The sequence below is a fragment of the Komagataella phaffii genome, chromosome 3 (assembly GCF_000027005.1).
Source record: "Komagataella phaffii GS115 chromosome 3, complete sequence".
In the NCBI taxonomy this organism is placed as follows: Eukaryota; Fungi; Ascomycota; class Pichiomycetes; order Pichiales; family Pichiaceae; genus Komagataella; species Komagataella phaffii.
This window is the reverse complement of record NC_012965.1, coordinates 1,559,809-1,580,153: the sequence shown is the minus strand read 5'-3', so window position 1 is coordinate 1,580,153 and position 20,345 is coordinate 1,559,809. Positions and strand designations below refer to the sequence as shown.

At 41.5% G+C, this 20,345-nt stretch overlaps 10 protein-coding genes across 10 annotated transcripts; 7 read left to right on the top strand and 3 right to left on the bottom strand.

Moving 5' to 3' along the window:
- Positions 1-1,585: 1,585 nt before the first annotated feature.
- Positions 1,586-2,020, top strand: PAS_chr3_0819 (Subunit g of the mitochondrial F1F0 ATP synthase; the record flags this gene model as incomplete). Its single annotated transcript, XM_002493006.1, has 1 exon — positions 1,586-2,020. The coding sequence occupies one exon, from the start codon at positions 1,586-1,588 to the stop codon at positions 2,018-2,020; it is 435 nt and encodes a 144-aa protein (XP_002493051.1).
- Positions 2,021-2,088: 68 nt separating this feature from the next.
- Positions 2,089-3,723, bottom strand: PAS_chr3_0818 (ATP-dependent RNA helicase of the DEAD box family; the record flags this gene model as incomplete). Its single annotated transcript, XM_002493005.1, has 1 exon — positions 2,089-3,723. The coding sequence occupies one exon, from the start codon at positions 3,721-3,723 to the stop codon at positions 2,089-2,091; it is 1,635 nt and encodes a 544-aa protein (XP_002493050.1).
- A 213-nt stretch (positions 3,724-3,936) lies between these two features.
- Positions 3,937-4,563, top strand: PAS_chr3_0817 (Mitochondrial ribosomal protein of the large subunit; the record flags this gene model as incomplete). Its single annotated transcript, XM_002493004.1, has 1 exon — positions 3,937-4,563. The coding sequence occupies one exon, from the start codon at positions 3,937-3,939 to the stop codon at positions 4,561-4,563; it is 627 nt and encodes a 208-aa protein (XP_002493049.1).
- A 282-nt stretch (positions 4,564-4,845) lies between these two features.
- PAS_chr3_0816 (Component of the polarisome) lies at positions 4,846-8,256 on the top strand (the record flags this gene model as incomplete). Its single annotated transcript, XM_002493003.1, has 1 exon — positions 4,846-8,256. One exon carries the CDS (start codon positions 4,846-4,848, stop codon positions 8,254-8,256), a length of 3,411 nt encoding a protein of 1,136 aa, XP_002493048.1.
- A 304-nt stretch (positions 8,257-8,560) lies between these two features.
- Positions 8,561-11,077, top strand: PAS_chr3_0815 (uncharacterized protein; the record flags this gene model as incomplete). The annotated part of the gene is made up of 1 exon (XM_002493002.1): positions 8,561-11,077. One exon carries the CDS (start codon positions 8,561-8,563, stop codon positions 11,075-11,077), a length of 2,517 nt encoding a protein of 838 aa, XP_002493047.1.
- Positions 11,078-11,082: 5 nt separating this feature from the next.
- PAS_chr3_0814 (Hypothetical protein) lies at positions 11,083-12,870 on the bottom strand (the record flags this gene model as incomplete). Its single annotated transcript, XM_002493001.1, has 1 exon — positions 11,083-12,870. One exon carries the CDS (start codon positions 12,868-12,870, stop codon positions 11,083-11,085), a length of 1,788 nt encoding a protein of 595 aa, XP_002493046.1.
- Positions 12,871-13,041: 171 nt separating this feature from the next.
- On the top strand, positions 13,042-15,000 carry PAS_chr3_0813 (Hypothetical protein; the record flags this gene model as incomplete). The annotated part of the gene is made up of 1 exon (XM_002493000.1): positions 13,042-15,000. One exon carries the CDS (start codon positions 13,042-13,044, stop codon positions 14,998-15,000), a length of 1,959 nt encoding a protein of 652 aa, XP_002493045.1.
- Positions 15,001-16,004: 1,004 nt separating this feature from the next.
- Positions 16,005-17,333, bottom strand: PAS_chr3_0812 (Hypothetical protein; the record flags this gene model as incomplete). The annotated part of the gene is made up of 2 exons (XM_002492999.1): positions 16,005-17,266; positions 17,327-17,333. 2 exons carry the CDS (start codon positions 17,331-17,333, stop codon positions 16,005-16,007), a joined length of 1,269 nt encoding a protein of 422 aa, XP_002493044.1.
- A 178-nt stretch (positions 17,334-17,511) lies between these two features.
- Positions 17,512-18,744, top strand: PAS_chr3_0811 (Hypothetical protein; the record flags this gene model as incomplete). The annotated part of the gene is made up of 1 exon (XM_002492998.1): positions 17,512-18,744. One exon carries the CDS (start codon positions 17,512-17,514, stop codon positions 18,742-18,744), a length of 1,233 nt encoding a protein of 410 aa, XP_002493043.1.
- A 158-nt stretch (positions 18,745-18,902) lies between these two features.
- On the top strand, positions 18,903-19,946 carry PAS_chr3_0810 (Major apurinic/apyrimidinic endonuclease, 3'-repair diesterase involved in repair of DNA damage; the record flags this gene model as incomplete). The annotated part of the gene is made up of 1 exon (XM_002492997.1): positions 18,903-19,946. One exon carries the CDS (start codon positions 18,903-18,905, stop codon positions 19,944-19,946), a length of 1,044 nt encoding a protein of 347 aa, XP_002493042.1.
- Between the last annotated feature and the right edge of the window lie 399 nt (positions 19,947-20,345).

The window sequence follows — 20,345 nt, the reverse complement described above, 5'->3', positions numbered from 1 at the left end:
TAGTGGCATATTTCTGTCTGACGAAATCTCCAGCAACGACCTTTTTAGAAGGTTCTAAGTCCTGAAACACGGTTCCTCTAATCTCTTCGTCATTCACAAAGGCCCAGGGTATGTCTAAATTAGTAGTTTCTGTGTTCATTTCCGATTCTCTTTTTTTATGTGAGTTTTTTTTTTCTTCCTTTCGTCTCTGAAATTTGGAAGGCGCCAGTATGGTGATATTTCCACTATCGCAGTAGTAACTTCAGGAGACGACATCTTGAAAAATGACAACTCAACATTATTCCTAGTTAAAGAGTGGGCTTGAAGCTGATTTTTAATGATTACGAAGATCAGATCTCGAAGATACTTCTTGGCTACGTCAACCAACAGTTGTGTGACCTGCAAACTTCCTGTCGTCGATTGTTCTGGGTTAAACCTCACAAGTTCTGTGGGATGCATATCTTCCGTGTCTTCAACTAAACTTTCGTATTCCTCATAATCTTCATTGGCTGAATCATTTGAGAGTGATTCAGAGGACAAAGAAATAGGCGTATTATCAAGCTCTTCATCAGAAGAAACTTGGGTCGCTTGGGTAGCATCCAGTTCATCAGACTGCATTGGCTCATTATGCTTTGATGTTTCAGACTCTGATTGTCCTTCGTTATTCTCAACGTTCTCCTCGTTGTCATTGCATTCTTTTTGTAGCTTCTGATCGTCACCAATTTCATTGCCAGCATTCTGTTTCAATATACCGTTGACACTCTGAACTTCTTCATATCGACCATTATTGTCCACATTTTCATTAGCATTCTCGAGATCAAGTTCTTGCAAGAAACCTGCCTCCCTCTCCTCCAATGCAACATAAGTTTCACTCATCTCGTAACTTATGGGAAAGTCTTTCATGCTAACCAACAACTTTGAGGTCTCTTCATTTGATTGACATACTGCCAATTCCTTCTTCATCAAAAGGTAAAACTGTAGAATCTCCACTTCTGACTTTTCTGGCAAAAGTTCCTCTTTAATAAGGTCAACTTGATTAATTGAGAAACGAGAGAGACCATTATACAAGTGGTCTCTCTCATCTGCCGTCCAAACACATTGAGCATTGATTTTGGTATCCTTCCGAACTTTGTGGAACCCACGAGTATCCACCACCAGATCGTCCCTACATTTCTCAAACACAAAGTCTACGAGGCTGGAACTCTCGTACTGATGAACGTGAAATTGACGCCAGTAGGACGCGTTCCCCTTGAAAAACTCAGATGGTGTCGGAACAATGTCGTCGTCAGTGGTACTATTTTGCGTTACTTGCCAGGGCCTTATTCTTCTTCGTTTGTGGCCATCCTTGGCTGTGGAATAAATCATCCAATTACTGAGGACTACCGTCTAGCTCTCCTCTTTGTATCGAAGCTCTCCCGATGCTGGTATTGCATAATAGTATAGATCCAAACACCACAAAGTTTTCTCTTCGTAGTGTAAACTGGGTTGCGAGCCCCGACTACAGTAGTACTGGCTCCTTTCTTCACTCGAGCGAGCCATTGGTTTTTTTTCAGTCCAATCATTGGTTAACTAGATCACAGTCTAATTGTTCACTACCTCTAACACAATGTTGTCCCGTTCATTGATCCAGTCTACAAAGACCGCCACCAGAAATGTGCGTTTTGCCTCCACTAATGCTAGTAAGCAGAGCATTGTTGAGAAGGTGACCAATTTGTCATCGCAAGTTGTTTACTGGGGAAAAGTCACTGGTGAAATTGCCAAACAAGTTTACGTCAAGGAAGGCCTGAGTCCTCCTACCACCACCCAGATCCAAAGTGTTTACCAAGATCTCTACAAGAAGGCTTTAGAATCTTTTGCTAACCCTCAAGCTGCCTTCCAATCTGTCAAGGAATCCGCCAAGAACCTCAACAAGGATATTGTCCTGAAGTACGGTGCTTATGGTATTCAATTGGTTGGTCTGTTCTCCTTGGGAGAGATTATTGGAAGAAGACAAATTGTCGGTTACCCATCTTTCGGACCTAAGGCTGCTGCCCACCACTAATCGTGTATAATATTCTACTTTTAAATTTCACAGGTAAATTAGACCAGATTTATTGTAAACTATGTACTCTACTTACCAGATTTGCGTCTCTTGGAGGACTCGTATAGTACTCCTCTTCGTTTCCTTTCCTCTCTAATTACTGTGGGAACGGTACTGATGGATTCTCGCTCCACACCTTTTTTGATTTTGGTCAGCTCTTTCTCCGAAAGTTTATCTTCAGTCTCCATCCAGCTGGCGTAACCATTATTTTGTTCACTCTGTTTCAAGACATTAATGATGGGTTTGATGGCCAAAGAATCCTCCTTGGTGAAAAATGTCACTGCTGAACCCGTGTGGCCAGCCCGACCAGTACGACCAATTCTATGAACATATGCTTCAGCTGATGTAGGGACATCGTAATTGATGACCAGGTTGATGCCCTTAAAATCGATTCCTCTTCCAATAACTTCCGTGCAGATCAAGACCCATATATCTCCCTTTTGGAATCTTTCCACAACTCTGTCTCTCTGTATTTGGGTACGCTCGGAATGAATCACATCTACGTTCATTTTGTCATAGATCAGCTCATGGAATAATGCCTTGGCTCTGGTGATCGATTGAAGAAAAATCAAGACAGGGGGCTTGAATTCTGAGTTTTGAACCATTTGGCGCAAAGCAACTAACTTTCCCTCCTCACTTCCTGTGTAGACTACTTTCTGCTTGATTTGCGTGTTTGCAGCTTCCTTGCGGCCAATGTTGATCCTTATAGGCTCTTTCATTACTGAATGAGCCAGCTCTTCAACTTCCTCGGGGATGGTAGCTGAATAAATGGACATTTGAAGCTTTGGGTTAGAACAGTTGTGAAGAACATCATCAGTCTGTTCCAAAAATTCTGGGGCAAACAACTTATCTGCTTCGTCCAAAACGAGATGCTTGACTTCTCTCAAATCAATCTTACCCATTCTCACAACTTCAATCAGCCTCAAAGGGGTAGACACCATAACATCGTACTTATTACCCTTGATGAGATCACTGCGCAATTTTCCGCTTAGTGACTTGGAGAGCAAACCTATTATCAAATTCTTGCCCTTTGTCAGCTTGAGCAGCTCATTGTGAATTTGAGTGGCAAGTTCTTTTGTAGGAGAAAGAATCAGTCCTCTAATCCCAAAATTTTTCTGATTTTGTCCCAATTTCTGTACCAATGGGATCAAAAATGCTAAAGTCTTACCTGAACCTGTTGGGGCACAGGCTATGATATCATGCCCATGAAGAGTGGAAGGAATACTTTCACACTGGATTGGAGTGGGTTCTGTGAATTTGGCGTCCGCCAAGTTAGATAGGAGTTTCTTGTCTAATTGGAATCGAGTTATCAAATCCTCAAACGAGCCAATGGGGAAGGGAATGTCGTTCCCTACCACCTGAACTTTGAAAGCCTTTCTGAACGCTTTAGCATCGGATTCGCTGACAATTTTAGGAGGAGGAGGTACATATTCCTCCTCTTGTTCCTTTTCAATACCTGTGTTGCTGTCTGACTTCGAGTTGTCTTCCTTAAGATGATACTTCTTAGTATGAAAAAAATCTAGTTCTTTGTCCACCTGGCCACCGTTCGACTTGACAGAAGCAGCGACATCTTTGTCACTCTGCGAGACGGTCGCGTAGTCTGTAAAGGCGCCCTTTGTCTTCTTCAGACTGGCCCCTCTACTTAACACTCTAAAGATATCCATGTTTAGTGTGATTAGAATATTTATTATCCCCTCCTGTACGAAAATCTTTTTTATCGTATTGTCGCGCAAGAAGAGGAACATCCGTCATCTTGCACAACTCACCTGAACATCAGCGCGCGCTACTTTTGTAAGGCCGAAAAATTTTGTCGGCAACGAGACGAAATATCAGTTGCACTTAAATAGGTCACACTACCAATAGGGGGATATAATACAATGCTAAGAACGTGGATACAACGGAGGAGCATTGTAATGGTAAAGGGGACTCGTGTCCAGGGAGCCGTTAGGGACCCCTCCGAGTTTCTCCGCTTGAAGGGTAGAGAATACGGAGTTACAGACGGAAACATTGGTCATTTGAAGCAATATCTACAGACAACACAAACGGGCAAATACAGCATTCCCGATAACGAATTACTACTACAAATTCTCACGCATAAGTCCTTTGCTCATGGGCTGAAACCATACAATGAAAAGCTTTCCGTGATTGGATTTCAATTGCTAAAGTTGCAAAGTTCAGTGCATGTAATTTCAAAACCTTCAGACTCCCCATATGCATTGAACGGAAAGAACTTTGACTGCCTTGGCTCCTTGCTCACTAAATCAATCGGTAACCACAAGTCTTTGGCTCGCTTTGCCAAGGAGAAACAATTTGATCAGCTAGTTTTCTGGAAGAAACGTGATCCTACATTAGAAGACCCAGCTACCAGTGGAGAAGACACGGTGTTGGGAAAGACAGTTCTTGCTCTGATCGGAGCTATCAATTTAACACATGGGAAAAAAGTGGCTACAGAGTTCATCGAGACTGAACTGATGCCGTTGTTGGTAGAGGATGTCACGAGGTGACCTGTATATATTATGTAAATAGAATGCATGACAAAATTCAACTGCTGGCACAATTGACGTTGCTAAGTGATGCTGATGATCTGGTTTCCACTATATAAACTCCTGTGTACGTGCTGGTTCACTCTTACTCCACACCTCCCTATTCGGTCCCTCTTTCTCAGCCTCAGTTTTCGGCTTATGTAATGACAACTACAACACGTCCACGCGTTTTGTTCCCTTTTCAACAACACAAAATCAAAACATTTTTGTTCCTCCTAATAATTTTCTAGCTAGAAACTGGCCATGGTAGTGGAGCAAGATTTGGTAAAGTACCACAGTGAGCTGAAGGAGTTCCTGAAGAAAAATTCCCCAAAATCAAGGGCATCATCGCATGTCACACAGGGTAAGGAAAAGCTACTAAGGTATTCCCGTGGACAGTTTTGTGAGCTATGCACAGACGTCTACGATGAGATGAAGAGAAGAAACGACAGAACGAATCAGGAGCCAGATCATTTGCTCCCCAAAACGACTTTTCATCCCAAGAGAAATCAAGCAAGAAAGATTTTGTCCTCCTTAACATTTGCTCGCTTCACGGATCTCGTAATGGACACTGTTTCAGAAATTGAGAGAAGAGAGTTGCATCTTCCCACTAAACCAGAGGAGAATAACGGAAACATTCTTAGGTCCGCCCAAAATGACGACATTCCAGTCGGTGACACTAGTTTGGAGTCAGTCAAGAGAGACAGCATAGATGATCCAGTAACTCAAGATTTAAAGAATGCCCAACTTGGGATCAGGACGAAAAACGTAGTTCCAAACAAAACAACGTTGGCTTGGTCGAGCGACGAAGAGGATGAGGATAATGATGACGAAAACGAGATCACTCGTGGCCACGGCTTTGATTCTATATCTTCTCCCGTGCGTGTTGAGGGAACTGCTTCCCCGCAAGATGTCCAGAAAATGAGTACTAATAGATTATCAGATGATCTCAATCAGCTGGATTTGTCTTCAAAAAACCCTTCAGTTTCCATTCCTCCAAGGCTGAATGTAACGACTAGTCCTGATTTAAACCTATCCGCTGCCAGGGGCGTTCCAAATATAGGATCCCCTCAACAAAAGAGCAAATCTATCATGTCGGAGGATTCTCCAAAGTACAATGAAGTGTCCCAGCTTGAGAAAGAGCTCAATACACTAAAAGAAGAGAATGCTAGGTTAGAGGAGGCTTTGGATAGCTTCAAAAAAAATCAGGCCGCCTCATCTGAAACAGACACTGAGATTCAAAATTTGAAACAGACTATTGAAAAACTAGAACTTGAAAATAAAGAGAAACCTCTATTAATGGACTCTTTGAAGAATGATGAAAACACCCTCTCATTGTTAACCGAAGAGAATGCCAGTTTGAAAGAGAAAATTTTATCTTTGCAATCCGAGCTTGAAAAAAATCACATATCGAACAACATTTCAACTACTAACTCCACTAATGAAGAAACTCCAGAGTCAGAGCTGAAGCGACGATCTAATCAATCCACTATTCATGAGCAAGAAGTTGGTAAATGGCAGAAGAGGTATGAAACTTTGAGGTCTACGATGGTGGCTGAACAAATCTCTGTGCCAGTGAGTACTGATGATCTTAATAAGTTTTTTAGTCCTCAAGGCGTCATTTCCAAGAAAGCAATTTCAGATCTTCTTGCTTCAGTAGAGGCGTTCCTACTGATCCTTCATAAAGACGTTGTAGATCCAGAAAACCTGTTTTCAGGTATTTCGTCAGTGGCTGTCAATGCCAGTGTGATCATCAGCGAAGTCGACTCAATTTCTTACCACAAGAAGAAGAAGAGTCCTTTGAATGCTGCCATCTCCAATGCAATCACCTCAGTTCGTTACTATGCCATCTACAAGTCTGTATTTTCAAAAGTGGCTGTTGACAGTGCTATTAGTGCCATTCTCTACACAACATGTGACTTGGTTGCAATTTTAAAGATTCAGACCAACACCAATGCTTCCAACACTCTTGAAAATGTAGCAACTGAAGAGACCGCATCATCGCGTGCAGAAGTGGCCGATTACAATCTTAGCCAAGACTCGTTGAATGTAGATGATGATAAAGACACGCTTGTTAGGCCTTTAAAGATTACCCAGAGAATTTCTTCTAACAAAACAAGTGGTGATATTCTACCTTCTCCTATAGCTACCAACGTTCTCGGGTTCATGTCTCCTATATCCACATCATTCGGTCACAGAGCTGTAAATTCTCAAGTTTCGCCAGATAGTGAAACTAGCTCTTTTGATGTTCAATTGGAACGTGATAGATTACTTGAGCGAGCAACGGCTGTGGACTTGAATCAGAACGGTAACACAGAATCGAATCCACATACTCCTAAGACCACGTATCCTCCAGCTTCAAAGCAATCAACTGAAAGTTCCAAAGAAAATCCACTAAATGGCAATTCCCAATCCCCTGATGCTAGAGCTTCTCGTGGTTCTCGAGGCTCTATTCTGAATAGGGTTAAACAACTTGAGACAGCGTCTCAGGACAATGAACCAGAAAAGAGCAAGCATTCGTTCAAAAGATCCAGTGTCGATGTCAGTGACGCTTTTAATAAGTTTGGAGCCAAGAGAAGATCGGTTGACTCTAATTTCTCTTCTCAAAGGAATTCAATTGACACCAAATCTTCTACAAGAAACTCGGTCGACATAACTTCAGTTTCCAAAAGCCCATATGACGCTACTTTAAATCAAGATAGCTCTGTCGCAGGATCTGATTCAAATGCACTTGGAATATCTGTGGGCGCAACAAACAATTTACCAGATCCCCTACCACAAGAATCGTATGCTAGACCCAATTCCATTGATATAGACGACAATACTAACGAAGTTACAGTTGACTCTGTCGAACAGCTCAAGATACATTCACCCCAGAAAGATGTCAAGATACCAGGAACGTTTGAAAGTAATGCACAGAATGATGAACCAAAGAAACTAAACTCAAATGGTGGTTCAGACCATATTATCACACCAATGAGGTTAAGGAAAATTGAATCAGCGTCTTCTAGGGCTGACTCAATAGGGCAGAAAAGTCTTCCTCCGTCACCTAAGCAAGAGCCTAAGATAATATCGAACACAGTTCAAAGTGCATTGATGACTCCACCAGAGACTGCTGTTGCAACGGACAAATCTGAGAATTTGCATCCACAACAGTTTGAAGAAAACGAAGAAGAGGCCGAAACATTTGATGTGCAGAATTTTGATATTCTTAATCCCGACAACACGTTGAAACAGTTACTATTATACCTGGAACACCAGACAGTAGATGTGATATCCACAATTCAGACGCTTCTCAAATCCATTAAGGATCCTGATGCTACCAGAGGGGAATTAAGGATGAGTGCTAGCGCAATCCACAAGGTAATCGATCAAATGACCGAAGCTACAAATATTTCCATGAGCCAAACCCGAAATGGTCAATTGAGGGCGCACGGCTCGTGGGTTGTTCAGAGTTTGGACGGCTGTTCCCGCCGAATGGCTGCGCTTTGCGTCTTCAGAGATGATGAAAATGACTCCGATTATGCAGACAAGAATTTCAAGCAGCGTCTCGCAGGAGTAGCCTTTGATGTTGCCAGATGTACGAAGGAGTTGGTGAAATCAGTCGAGGAAGCCAAGATTAAGGACGATATAGCTGTTCTAGATGCCCGTCTTTCCGGAGAACATGTCTTATAAATAGAATTGAGAAACAAATCATTAGTAGACTTAGATACCATTTCATGCCATTGCCATTCTATCTAGTTGAGTTTGAACACCTACGCCTACTACCAGCATTCATACCCACTTTAAGACCTTTCGTCTATACCTTTACATGCATGTTCGAGCAGAGTCAAAAGGGGCGGAGGGTTTCCAAAAGGGGAACTCAGCGAAGAGTAATTCGAGCGCTAAATCACGTTTCTTACTAAGAATGGCATAAAACCTACCCCTTAAGCCAACCTTAAATCTTACTCTTCTTTGCTTTCTTGAACAACTGCTGGTCATGATTGATGAGAAGCAATTGAATCAACCCAAAAGGAGCGTCTTAAGACGTCTCCATATGCTGTTTCTGCCATTACTAGCTATCTCCTTTTTCCTGATATATTTAAGTGATATCACACAGCCTCTCTTCCGTGCCCGAAAGGAAGACGAAAACCCGTTGGAAATTTACTTGAAGGCATTGGAAACGAATGAAGCTCACAAATGGTCAAAGGTGTACACTTCGCAGCCTCATTTGGCCGGAACCAACTACGGATTGGTTGAGTTTACTAAGTCCAAATTTGAAGAATATGGATTTGAGGCCAGTGTCGATGACTACGATGTGTACCTGAGTTACCCTATTGATCATAGTTTGGAATTGTATGAGCATTCTGAGGATAAAAATGACAAGCTCTTGTATAAGGCTTCGCTGCAAGAGGACGTTCTCTCTGAAGACCCAACTACTTCAGGCGACGACCTGATCCCTACCTTCCTTGGTTACGGTGCTAACGGCAATGTATCTGCAGAATACATCTACGCTAACTATGGAACCAAAGAGGACTTTGAGGATTTGGTGGCCCGTGGTGTTCCAATCAAGGGGAAGATCGCAGTCATTAGATATGGTCAAATATTTAGAGGCTTAAAGGTGAAATTTGCCCAAGAATATGGCGCAATCGGTGCTGTCATATACAGTGACCCAGGCGACGATTATGGTATCACCCCTGAAAATGGTTACAAGCCTTACCCTCATGGTAAAGCCAGAAACCCAAGCTCTGTGCAAAGAGGTTCTGCCCAATTTTTGTCTGTTTATCCCGGTGACCCAACCACGCCAGGAGTTGGATCGAAGAAGGGAGTAGAAAGAGTTGATCCTCATGCTACAACCCCTTCCATTCCAGTCTTGCCTTTGAGTTTCAAAGATGCCTTGCCAATTTTGAAGAAACTTAATAAGGAAGGATTGTCTGTTCCTGACTCCTGGAAGGGAGGTCTCGAGGGAGTTGATTACAGTACCGGCCCAGCTAAAAACATTCATTTGAACCTTTATAGCGAACAAAACTTTACTATTACACCTATTTACAATGTCTATGGAGAGATCAAAGGTGAGAATGCTGACGAAGTTATCATTATTGGTAACCATCGTGACGCTTGGATTAAGGGAGGTGCTTCTGACCCTAACAGTGGATCTGCTGCTTTGATTGAACTTAGTAGAGGTTTGCACGCCCTAACCAAAACAGGATGGAAGCCACACCGTACTATTGTACTAGCTTCCTGGGATGCTGAGGAATATGGCTTGATTGGATCTACTGAGTTTGGAGAACAGTTTGAGAAGTTCCTTCAGAAGAAGGTCGTTGCCTATTTGAACGTTGACGTTGCTGTAGCTGGAACTCATCTTCATTTGGGTGCCTCGCCATCTTTGTTCAAACTATTGAAGGATAATGCCAAAGAAATCACTTTCAAGAATTCAACCGAGACTTTGTATGACAACTATGTTAAAGATCATGGCAACGACATTATTTCGACCTTAGGAAGTGGAAGTGACTACACTGTCTTTTTGGATCATTTGGGAATTCCTTCGCTTGATATTGGTTTCATTGCTGGAAAAGGTGACCCAGTATATCACTATCATTCAAACTATGATTCGTACCACTGGATCAGTACTAGTGGTGATCCTGGATTTGAGTATCATAATGTACTGGCCAAATATTTGGGTTCGTTGGTTTTGAATCTCTCTGAGAGAGAGGTGTTGTACCTGAAGCTTCATGATTATGCTACCGAATTGCTCAAGTACCTCTTGGAAGCCTACGCCCAAATGCCAGAGGAATGGGACGATGAAGTAATTGGTTTCAGATCTTCCTCGTGTCATCGTGCGAAAGCATCTCATCATGGTAAGGATCCTCATCATGAGGGAAGACGCCATCACGGAAAAGGATTCCATTCTAAAGGAGGGCCTCATCATGGGGAACGCCATCACGGAAAAGGATTCCACGCTGAAGGGGGACCCCACCATGAGAAAGGACCGCATCACGAAAAAGGGCTCCACGTCGAAGGAGAGCCCCATCATCAGAAAGGACCTCACTTTGAAAAAGGATTCCATCATGACATGGAGATGTACCATAAGAAATTGGCTCATCACGGTAAAGAACCCAAGACGAAGCTAAAGCACTTGAAGAAACAAGTTGAGAGTTTAATCATCGATTTCGCCAATACCACTCAAACATATGACGCTTACACTGACTTCCTTCAGAAGCAACATGAGATTAGGGATTCTCTTTCATTCTGGGAGAAAATCAAGCTACATTTTAAGATCAAGGCAGCTAACTTCAAACTTAAATATTTTGAGCGAGTTTTCCTTCATGAAAATGGCTTAAAGAACAGAGAATGGTTCAAACATATTGTATATGCTGCAGGAAGGAACACTGGTTACGCCGGACAAAGACTGCCTGGTCTTGTGGAAGCCATTGAAGACAAGAATCTGCATGATGCAGTAAAATGGCTTCACATCCTTTCCAAGAAGATTGATAGTCTACAGAAGTCATTAGAGTAGTTAGTCTATTTGGTGACGTCAAGTATTCTATTTATTTCTGTTTCGTTGATAACTCTCTTTTTTTGTTTGGAGTCATACAAAGTAAATAGTTGAATTGAATTTTTTACAACGTTTTTCTTGTGATTCGGTAAAACGTTCACCGCACAAAGTTCCGTCATTGTAGGAAGGGAGAAGCAGGAGTTCTTGTCGACGAAGTCAACGAGCTTCATCAATTCTGCAGGATCGGTTATCGTTTTTTTCTGGGGTGTGAGTATATTGACGGTAGTGTTGTCCGAGGTAGGTATAGTGTTCTGTTTTGTGAATGCATCGAGCGTCTTTCCATTAGTCTTGACAGTCTGTTTATCATCTTTCTTGGGCGCCCAGTAACTGAAAAGTGGATCTATTGGGAAAGAAAGGGCGGGGATCAGCGGCTGTTGTCTTAGTTCATTGAAGTAAGCATGCAGTGGATCATCAGAATTTTCGGTGGTTGATTCCAGTTTCCTTACTTTCACGACAGGCACTAGAGGTCCTATCAATTTTCTTTTCTTAGATACAGAGCCGTTGTTGGAGTCTTGTTCCACAAACTCATCTGCTTCGGAGTCGGATTCCAGATCTTCTTCCTCGTCGTCATCTTCTTCACCGTTTATATCTTCGCCTTCACCTTCTTCGTCTTCTTCTTTGGACCATTCCAAATCAGAATCGTAATTGTAATCAATCTCCTTGGATTCAATTTTAGACCATGGTGATATGGGCAACTTAGGGTCAACGTCATAGACTGTCTGAGAAAAAGTACCCAGGTATGGTAACTTTGCGTTTTCATAAAAACATAGGTACTTTATAGGCAACTGATCCAACATACTATTGATTTCACTTTCATTGATAAAGTTTGTGTTGATCTTTGTAATAACGTCCTCTGTTTTGAATTTTATCAACGCTGGATTGTTTTTGAATATCGGGATAGATATGTGATTGTGTGATTGGTTTTCTTCTCCAAGGATTAACTCATCAAGCTCTTCAATACTCTCTGGCGTCGCCTCTCTTGGGTAATAGACAGAAACATTTTCTTTCTTGAAAAACGGCAAAAATTTTCTTTCATAGTCTGATTTTTCTCTGTGATTTGCAATTGGTGATGAGATACAGTTGTTATTTGGGGCATTTTCGTAGTCAGATCTAGCTGGCGAGCTTGGAGGTGCAGAGTTTGATGCTTTTGTGAAGAAGGAAGCAATTGTCAATTGGCTCTTATCCTTCTCCTGTTTTTCCTTTTCTCTTAATTCCTTCTCTTGCTGTTTTTTCAGTCGAGTTTCTTCTCTTTTCTGTTCCTTTTCTTTGCGTTCTCTTTCCTTTCGGTCTTTTTCTTCTTGCTTTTTACGCTCTTTCTCCCTGCGTTCGTGTTTTATTTTTTCTCTCTTTTCTTCCCTTTCCTTTTGCTGTTGCTCTTTCTTCCTACGACGTTCCAACTCCATTTTTTCTTTTTTTAGACGTTTCTCCTGTTCTTCTTTCTGTTTTCTGAGTAGGCGCTGTTCTTTCTCAACCTCTCGTAAAGCCATTCGTCTGGCCTTCTCAGCCAGTTTTTCCTCTTTTGAGGGCTTTGAAACTGAGGAATCCTGGGTAGAATCGGGCTGTTCTTGTGTCACAATCTCGGTTTGGGACGTGTCAAAATCAGGCCCACTAGTGTCTTGAGAAAACTCATTTTCTTGGTTGGACTTTTCATAATCTTCTATCAGTATAAAGTTCTCAGGCTCAACATTCTCAATGCTTGCTGGATCTGGTTCTTTCAGAGTCAATGGTAGCTTTAACTGAGCCATTTCAGACATTCTTCACCATGCAACTGTAAACGCGTGGTTGATAGTTGATCTGTAGAAAGTCTCATTCGATATAAGAGAAGACGCGCGTAAACGACTTTTTTTAACGCATTTTGGTGTTTGGGTTTAGATTATATTCTCCATCTCTCTTATCGTAGCTTGCTTCAGGAAACGTTTGGTGGCATGGAGTTTGTATCGACTCAGATACAGAGTGCCTATGAAGACTACGAGGAAAAAGAGCGCCATGATAGGGATATCAAGAAGAAGTTAGCCAGCTTCAAGTCTGCAGAGTTTGGGCACAACTTTGCGGAACAGACAAGCCAAAACTCAAACCCTCGTAAACGCAAGATTTCGGAGAAAAGTCAGAAGGAACGACCTATTAGAAGCCTGAATGCTCAGGTGTTGAATATGTTCCACGGGAATGTTGAACTGATAAAGCAGCAAAGAGCCTTGTTGAAAGTGCTATCTGGAAAGAAGAGGAAGGTCAATGAAGTCTTGAAGCACGTTGAGAACATTGAGCTGGAGAATTCAACAACTCACAGAGATAAAAGAAAAATTGCAGGAACAAGAATCAACTCAAGTACGTTTCCCGACGATTTTGGAGAGGTGCTTTACACCAAGAACGAATGGGACTTGCTGATTAATTCTATAAGAATCCGCTTTCCCAGATTGTCAGCAACTTCGAGGAAGACTTTAAACATGATTACAGAGAAGTACAATGAGCGTTTACACTCTGCAGAAGTCAGCATTTGGGATGCGTCGTCAATGCCCCCTATTCAGTTGACTTCTGATGATATTCGGGTGTTACATGATTTGAAGGAGGACGATGAGACTGAACCCAATGAACTAGAGTCGATTTCAGACACTCGATCAGTCATTTTAACACTTTCACAGGCTTTAAAGCAGGATACCAGCAAAATAGTAGAAGAGGAGCAAAATATAGAAGAAGTAGAAGGTGGCATGCCATTATCACAAGGCGTCGAAGACGTTCCAGACTCGGAGCCAGAAGTTTTAGCTAAGAACGAGAGAAGTATTATTTCACTTAATTCTGACATGATTGTACAATCATCACAAGTTGAGCCAATCATTTTATCTTCCGATGCAGGAACTCCGCAAAGGAGAAGAGACAGTTCACAGCTAACACAACCACTTGAAGAGCCCATACTAACAACACACCTGAAGTCATCTCCAGCACTGTCAAAACATTCAAAAACGCCGACGTCAACCCAATCGCCTATTAAACTTCCTTTCAACTTTAGGGAGTCTACACCTGCCATAGACCAGCTTCCCAGTTTTCTCGATGATTGGAGAGGTGCTGTAGTATCTGACGAATCTCAGGAGGTGGTCTATAGCACAGCTCAGAACCATTCACAAACTAAATCTTCAGCATATTCGACGGCAAGAAGCAATTTTGAAGACAATTCCACTAGGAAAACGTTAAACACAGGAGAAAACGAGGATAGCATTACAGTGTTAAAGAAAACAATAGTTCCGTTTTACGGTAAAATAAACCCAGAAAAAGAGATCGTCTACCACAGTATTGAAGAGAATGAGGAAGGTGAAACTAGAGAGATAAAATCCAAGTTGATGGATAGAATGCGTCTTCCAAACAATGAAGAGATAAACGTAATTCCTGACTCAGAATCGGATTCAGAACATGACGTGAGTTTCTTAGAAGTGATTTCTGTTGTGAAACGTAGAGAACCAGAACTGGAAGGAGATTTCTCTGGATTCAATACTAATTTATTCAACCCACCTAGACAAGATACGCTAATATCCCTTGATGAGAATGATTCTGAAGAGGTTTTCCGCTCACAGAGTCAAAATTATATTCAATTAAATAATACTCAAGATCAAACCCAAGATCCAACATCAAAACAGAGAGAACCTACTAATACACAGCTGGAGCCAGATAATGAAGTGGTCAATGATGAAGAGACTTTCGAAAAATGGAAGTTGTTATTAAAGAGCAACCCAGAAATATATCAGCAGATTGTGACCTTCAAACCACTATTTCTGAGTGAAATAATAAAGTTTTTGGAGGCAAATGGCTTCCTGATGCCTAAACCAAAAGATGTCAACCTCTTGAAAAGATTTTTGGATACTCAAAGTGTCTGTTTCACGGAAAGAGCGCGTAAATAGTGTTGATGATCACCTTTTTATAGATATTTCTTATTGTCTAGCTCGTCATCTTTAATGAACAAAAAATAGTTTACGACTTTGCAAAACTTGTACGATGCCCATATGTGGAGCACCCAAAGACCCAGTCCTTTGTAAATCAGCTGTACAAAGGAGCTATACTCGTTGTCGTGGTAATCACTAACAATTGTCGATAAGTGCTTTCCAATTGTGAACAAGAAAAAGAACGACAGGGACGTTATTAGAAGCGCTTTCAGCAACCTCGAAGTTGATACTGGTTCATCTGCTGATTTAGCCCTTTTTATACGGCTAAAGTCTTCGTACTCCATGAAAGGTTGTGGGGATGACGGCGAAGGGTGTATGGCAATAGAATGAGAGTTCAGCTGGTCAAAAAAATGAGATGTGTAAGCAAAAAGTTATGCGAATTCTGTGGATCGAACACAGGACCTTCAGATTATTGAGACCGAAGTTTTCTTCAGTCTGACGCTCTCCCAACTGAGCTAAATCCGCATTTTCCTGAATCCAAACGGGCTATTATTTTGTTATTAGAATGTTAGGTCTACTGGACTAGATGAAATTATAAAATAATTTTTTGAGACCTAAAAGCCTATGAGCGTTGAAACTTAATAGTTAAAATGGTTAAACCATGCTACTTAGTACAATCAAACATTGGTGGCGTGCTCTGTGTTCTTCTAATGTTCATTGGCATTCTAAGTTTGTATGGGAGCCATGCTGAGAAAGTAATTATCCCCAATCATTTGTGAGCTATAATTGATATATTAAATTACAAAGTATAACATGAGTGACAGAAAGTCAAAATTTCTGACCAAGCAGAACAGTGCGAATGAGTATCATTCGCCTACCGTCTAAGGAGTTTAGAATGTCAACATAATGTGTATAATTAGCTTATTTATCATTCTTTATCATCATGCTTGAAAAATCTTTTCAGGTCCGAGAGTCAGTTCATTTTCAATATTCCTGATACCCATGAGCTGATATAGTAACATTTACACTAGTTTTGACAACTTTAATTCTGCCTGTTTTCTTTTGAAAGCTCTAGTCAGTTTATCTTTGGAAGGTTCCTTCAAACCTCCAGATTCTTTTGATAGGTTGATGGCTCCTTTTAAGAAAGTAATTCCATTCTTCAACAGTATTGCTTTATTGGAGATTGCTTGGGGAACATTCAGGCAACTCCGCTCAATATCGACATCGGCTCTTGAGATCAACGTAGAAATCCTCAATATAGAGTACTCTGAAAAATTTTGTGCATCCTGTGGTTTTAATAAGTCAGTTTCTTTCACAATCAATTCCTGAGCCTTTTTATACAGGCCATTCAGAGTCGTCAAGTACTTCCATTTGTCATCATCATTAACCTGCACACCATATAGTATGACCGTGTCTACAAAGTTCTGAACACTATCTGCAGCCTGAAGAAATCGTTTATAATTATCTGGTAATTTGGAATCTTGCCATAAATGCAATAATGAGTCAAAATCCAGGCATTTCGAAGCAAGCAAGGAAGTTTTGGAAATGGTTAAATCCGACATTCTAGCACTGGGAATCTTTGGAAAATTGCTTGAAACAACTTCATCGAGAGAAGAAACAAATTCTTCAAAATGGCTGGACACTGTCGTCAGCTGTGATTCGTTGTAAGTGGACTCGTACGCTGTCTGAACCATCTTGTAAGCTGATTCAATTGTATCTAGAAGAGTTTCGATGTCCATGTTTTCATCTGCCAACTGTGTTTGAAGAACTCGACTGAATAATTCCTCAGACCTAGTAGCATAGTTAAACAGTGTGTCAAAGTCTACATCCTCATCAAAAGCCTTTTCTATGAGTTCTGTATACAAAACGGCAGCATTGAAACAGATATCGATGTAGAGATTCAAGTCTTCGGCAGGTGGTGGCAGATTCAATGTTGTTTGATGTGCAATTAGGATTTTATCCAGCGGTTGAATCACCGAGTTTGGATCCGTCTCAAAAGTGGAGATCGTTTCCAACTTTGAAAGGTCAATTTCTTCCTGTGAAGTAAACTTCAAATAAACGTGGAAAAGCAGCCTTGCAGCATTATAATGAGCGTCGAAGTAAGCCCCATCTAACTTTATGGCGGAATTGTAATGATTGTAAGCTCTCTGGTAGAACCTAAGAGATTTTTCCAAGTCCGAACTGATCCACCTATCACCAGATTCTTCGTCTTCGATGGCCTGATTCCAGAACTCTTCAGATGTAGTAGGAGTTGACTTCTGAGTCTTTTTTGACCGTTGACTTTCTGCAATTGTTAGTAGACAAATTAAAAAAAGAAAACATTGATTCTAAATTTGTAGCTTACTTTTCATTAACTCCTTCCAAAAATGGACCAGATGCTTGATGCTGTCAGAACCTTTATCTTGTTTGGCGAGTCAGCGTACTCATCTCGTTAATTACATCCTAACAGCATTCGGTGCCTCAGCCAAGATTTTTTTATTCGAACCCCCCTCCGGATGTCTGGTTCCGTCAAATTTATTGACAAACGCGATGCGCGTATCTCTCAACCCAGTGAAGCATCCACACATTCAGGCGATGTCCCAGTGGAACCAATTCCCAGACCGAGCTGCCAAGTTCAAAGTGTATGGGTCTCTTCTAATGGTCCACATAGATGGACCAGATACAATGGAACTGGAGCTAACTCTGTGGCAGCCTCCAAGGTCGGAGATGCAAACCAAAGATTGGGAGATCCACACGGACATCACACAGGTGACACATTACAAAGTCAAGGCGTCAGCTCTGGTGTTCAAGTTGAAGAGTAGCAAGAACTTGAATTTTCTGAGACAGTGCAAGAACCTAAGTGGACGCAATTTAAGTATGCTACAAGGTCTAATCAGCTGTTTCCAGGGTCAACTGTCACAAGACGGAAGAATAACGATGACGAACATCGAGCTGCTGGACACTGTTCGTCTAGAATCGCTACTGAAAGATGGAGATAAGCAGCTCGCCGAGTTTCTCATCAACATGGACCGGACAATTCATATCAAACTGAAAGATCTGGTGTCCTGGTTGTATGAGCTGGATAAACTATTTGCAGAGGCGAAGCGTTTATTACCCACAACTGCTAATAGAAGACCAGACCAAGCACTGTTTGGAATGGACAATTTTTTTGTCAAGCAGGAACTGGACAGTGATGGCTTTGAGAGGGTTTACAATGGTTGTGTCGAGACTGAAGCTGATAGGCAGGCCCAGGAAGCAGCAGAGTTGGCATTCCTATTTGGAGAAAACCCGGCTGCGACTAGTTCTCAAAAGGGACATACTAACGGAACTGCGCTAGAAAAATTACACCCCATCGTGAGCTTGTCTCAATTCAAGAACAATTCTTCGTTAAAACAGTCCGTGAAGGTACGATTTTCTTCGATCAAAATCATAGGATATGACTACAGCGAAGAGGTGATGATTGTGCTTGGGTACAATGCCCCTTATCACGTCAAACCATTTCAAATCAAGATCTCCGATGACTTGATTCAAATGACTCTGGCTCTGAATAAGGACGAGGAGATCCTTCCGTTCTTAGGGGTATCAGATCTGAGACAGCTTCGACAATCCCTGCCTGAGATCAATGTTAAGATCAACCGAATCAACAATTCCCAGAAAGGAACAATCTCGCTACGAAAGCTGGTAACTACAGTCCCTTCAAAGGGACGTTTAATCAAGTACTCAACTGATTCTTCACTGGATGAAGTATATCATTCGGCTGTTACTGATAACAGTTTATTTTGATTAAGTAATCGCTTATATCTAGTTAGATATACTTATAGCGAACTAATTTAAGGACATTCTATAAAGTTGCTGGGGGAGATTGGACATCCTCCGGGCGCGCAGACGGGGAAGGGCAGAAGGCATGAAATCCTGGTGATTAGCACTACAACAATTTCTTCATGTCTAAATTCAAATTTGGGGCCCACATCAGTACTTCGGGAGGAGTGTCGAACGCAGTGACCAACTCGACTAATATATCCGCCAAAAGTTTTGCCCTGTTCCTGAAGTCCCCAAGGCGATGGGTCTCGCCAATGTTCACTGACGATGAAGTGAATAAATTCAAAGCTCTGTGCAAAGAACACAACTATAATTCTCGTACAGAGATTCTCCCCCACGGTTCATATTTCATTAATCTAGCTAATCCCGATTTGGAAAAGGAAGAAAAGGCCTATGGTGCATTCTTAGATGATCTTAAGAGATGTGAACTACTGGATATAGGGCTATACAATTTTCATCCGGGAAGTGATCTAGGATCCGATCACCAAGAAGCTTTGAAAAGATTGGCGAAAAACATTAACACTGCTATCAATGAGACCAAATTTGTGAAGATTGTAATTGAGAATATGGCCGGCCATGGGAACTTGATTGGGTCAGACCTCGAGGATATCAAAACTGTGATTGACATGGTAGATGATAAATCAAGAGTTGGCGTTTGTATCGACACCTGTCACACATTTGCTGCCGGATATGACATACGGGATGAAGAGTCATACAATGCTTTTTGGGAACTTTACGATAAAACAATTGGATTTGAGTATTTGAGTGCTATTCACTTAAATGATTCCAAGGCTCCGTTAGGTGCTAATAAAGATTTGCATCAAAAAATCGGATGGGGCTTTTTAGGCTTGGAGCCATTCAGGTTAATTGCTAATTCAGAGTTTCTTCAAGGCATCCCACTCGTTTTGGAAACACCGAACGATAATACTCCTCAATTGTGGGAAGAAGAAATAAAGCTCTTAGAGTGGTTAGAGGGGAAATCAAAAGATGACCCGGCAGTTTTGGAGAGGGCTGCTGAATTGTCCAAGCTCGGAAAGACTGAAAGGGATCAGCATTCAGCAAAATACGCAAAGAAAGTAGAAAAGGGTAAGAAGAAGACAACAAAAAAGGGAAGCATAAAGGACCAGCCAACTGTGATTGATCAATTGAATAAACGAAAGAAGTAGAATGGTAGAATAGGCTTATGTATGCTTGGAGACGAACCTCTAAGTTTAGTATTAAGTATTGATAATCACAATAAATGCCCACCGGGGGAATATCATTTCCCAACTTTAATGATTTTCTGGAGAAAGTCAATTATCTCAGAAAATGGGAATGGTGATGGGGCACCTAAAGGGTCTGGAACTTGAGTCCAATCAGAGGACATTAGTTTGACAAAATAACTAAAAAGCCAAGGCTTTGATTTGAACGGAATCATTGATAATCCATCAGTTGAATGGCCCAGCGTGGTTTTCCTCCTGTACATTTTTAGACGACTACAAGTCGCATTTCACTTCTACGATCAAGAATAGGAAAACGTCTCCGAAGTTGTCTTTTCCATCGTGCTATCTATAACGTTGCCATGG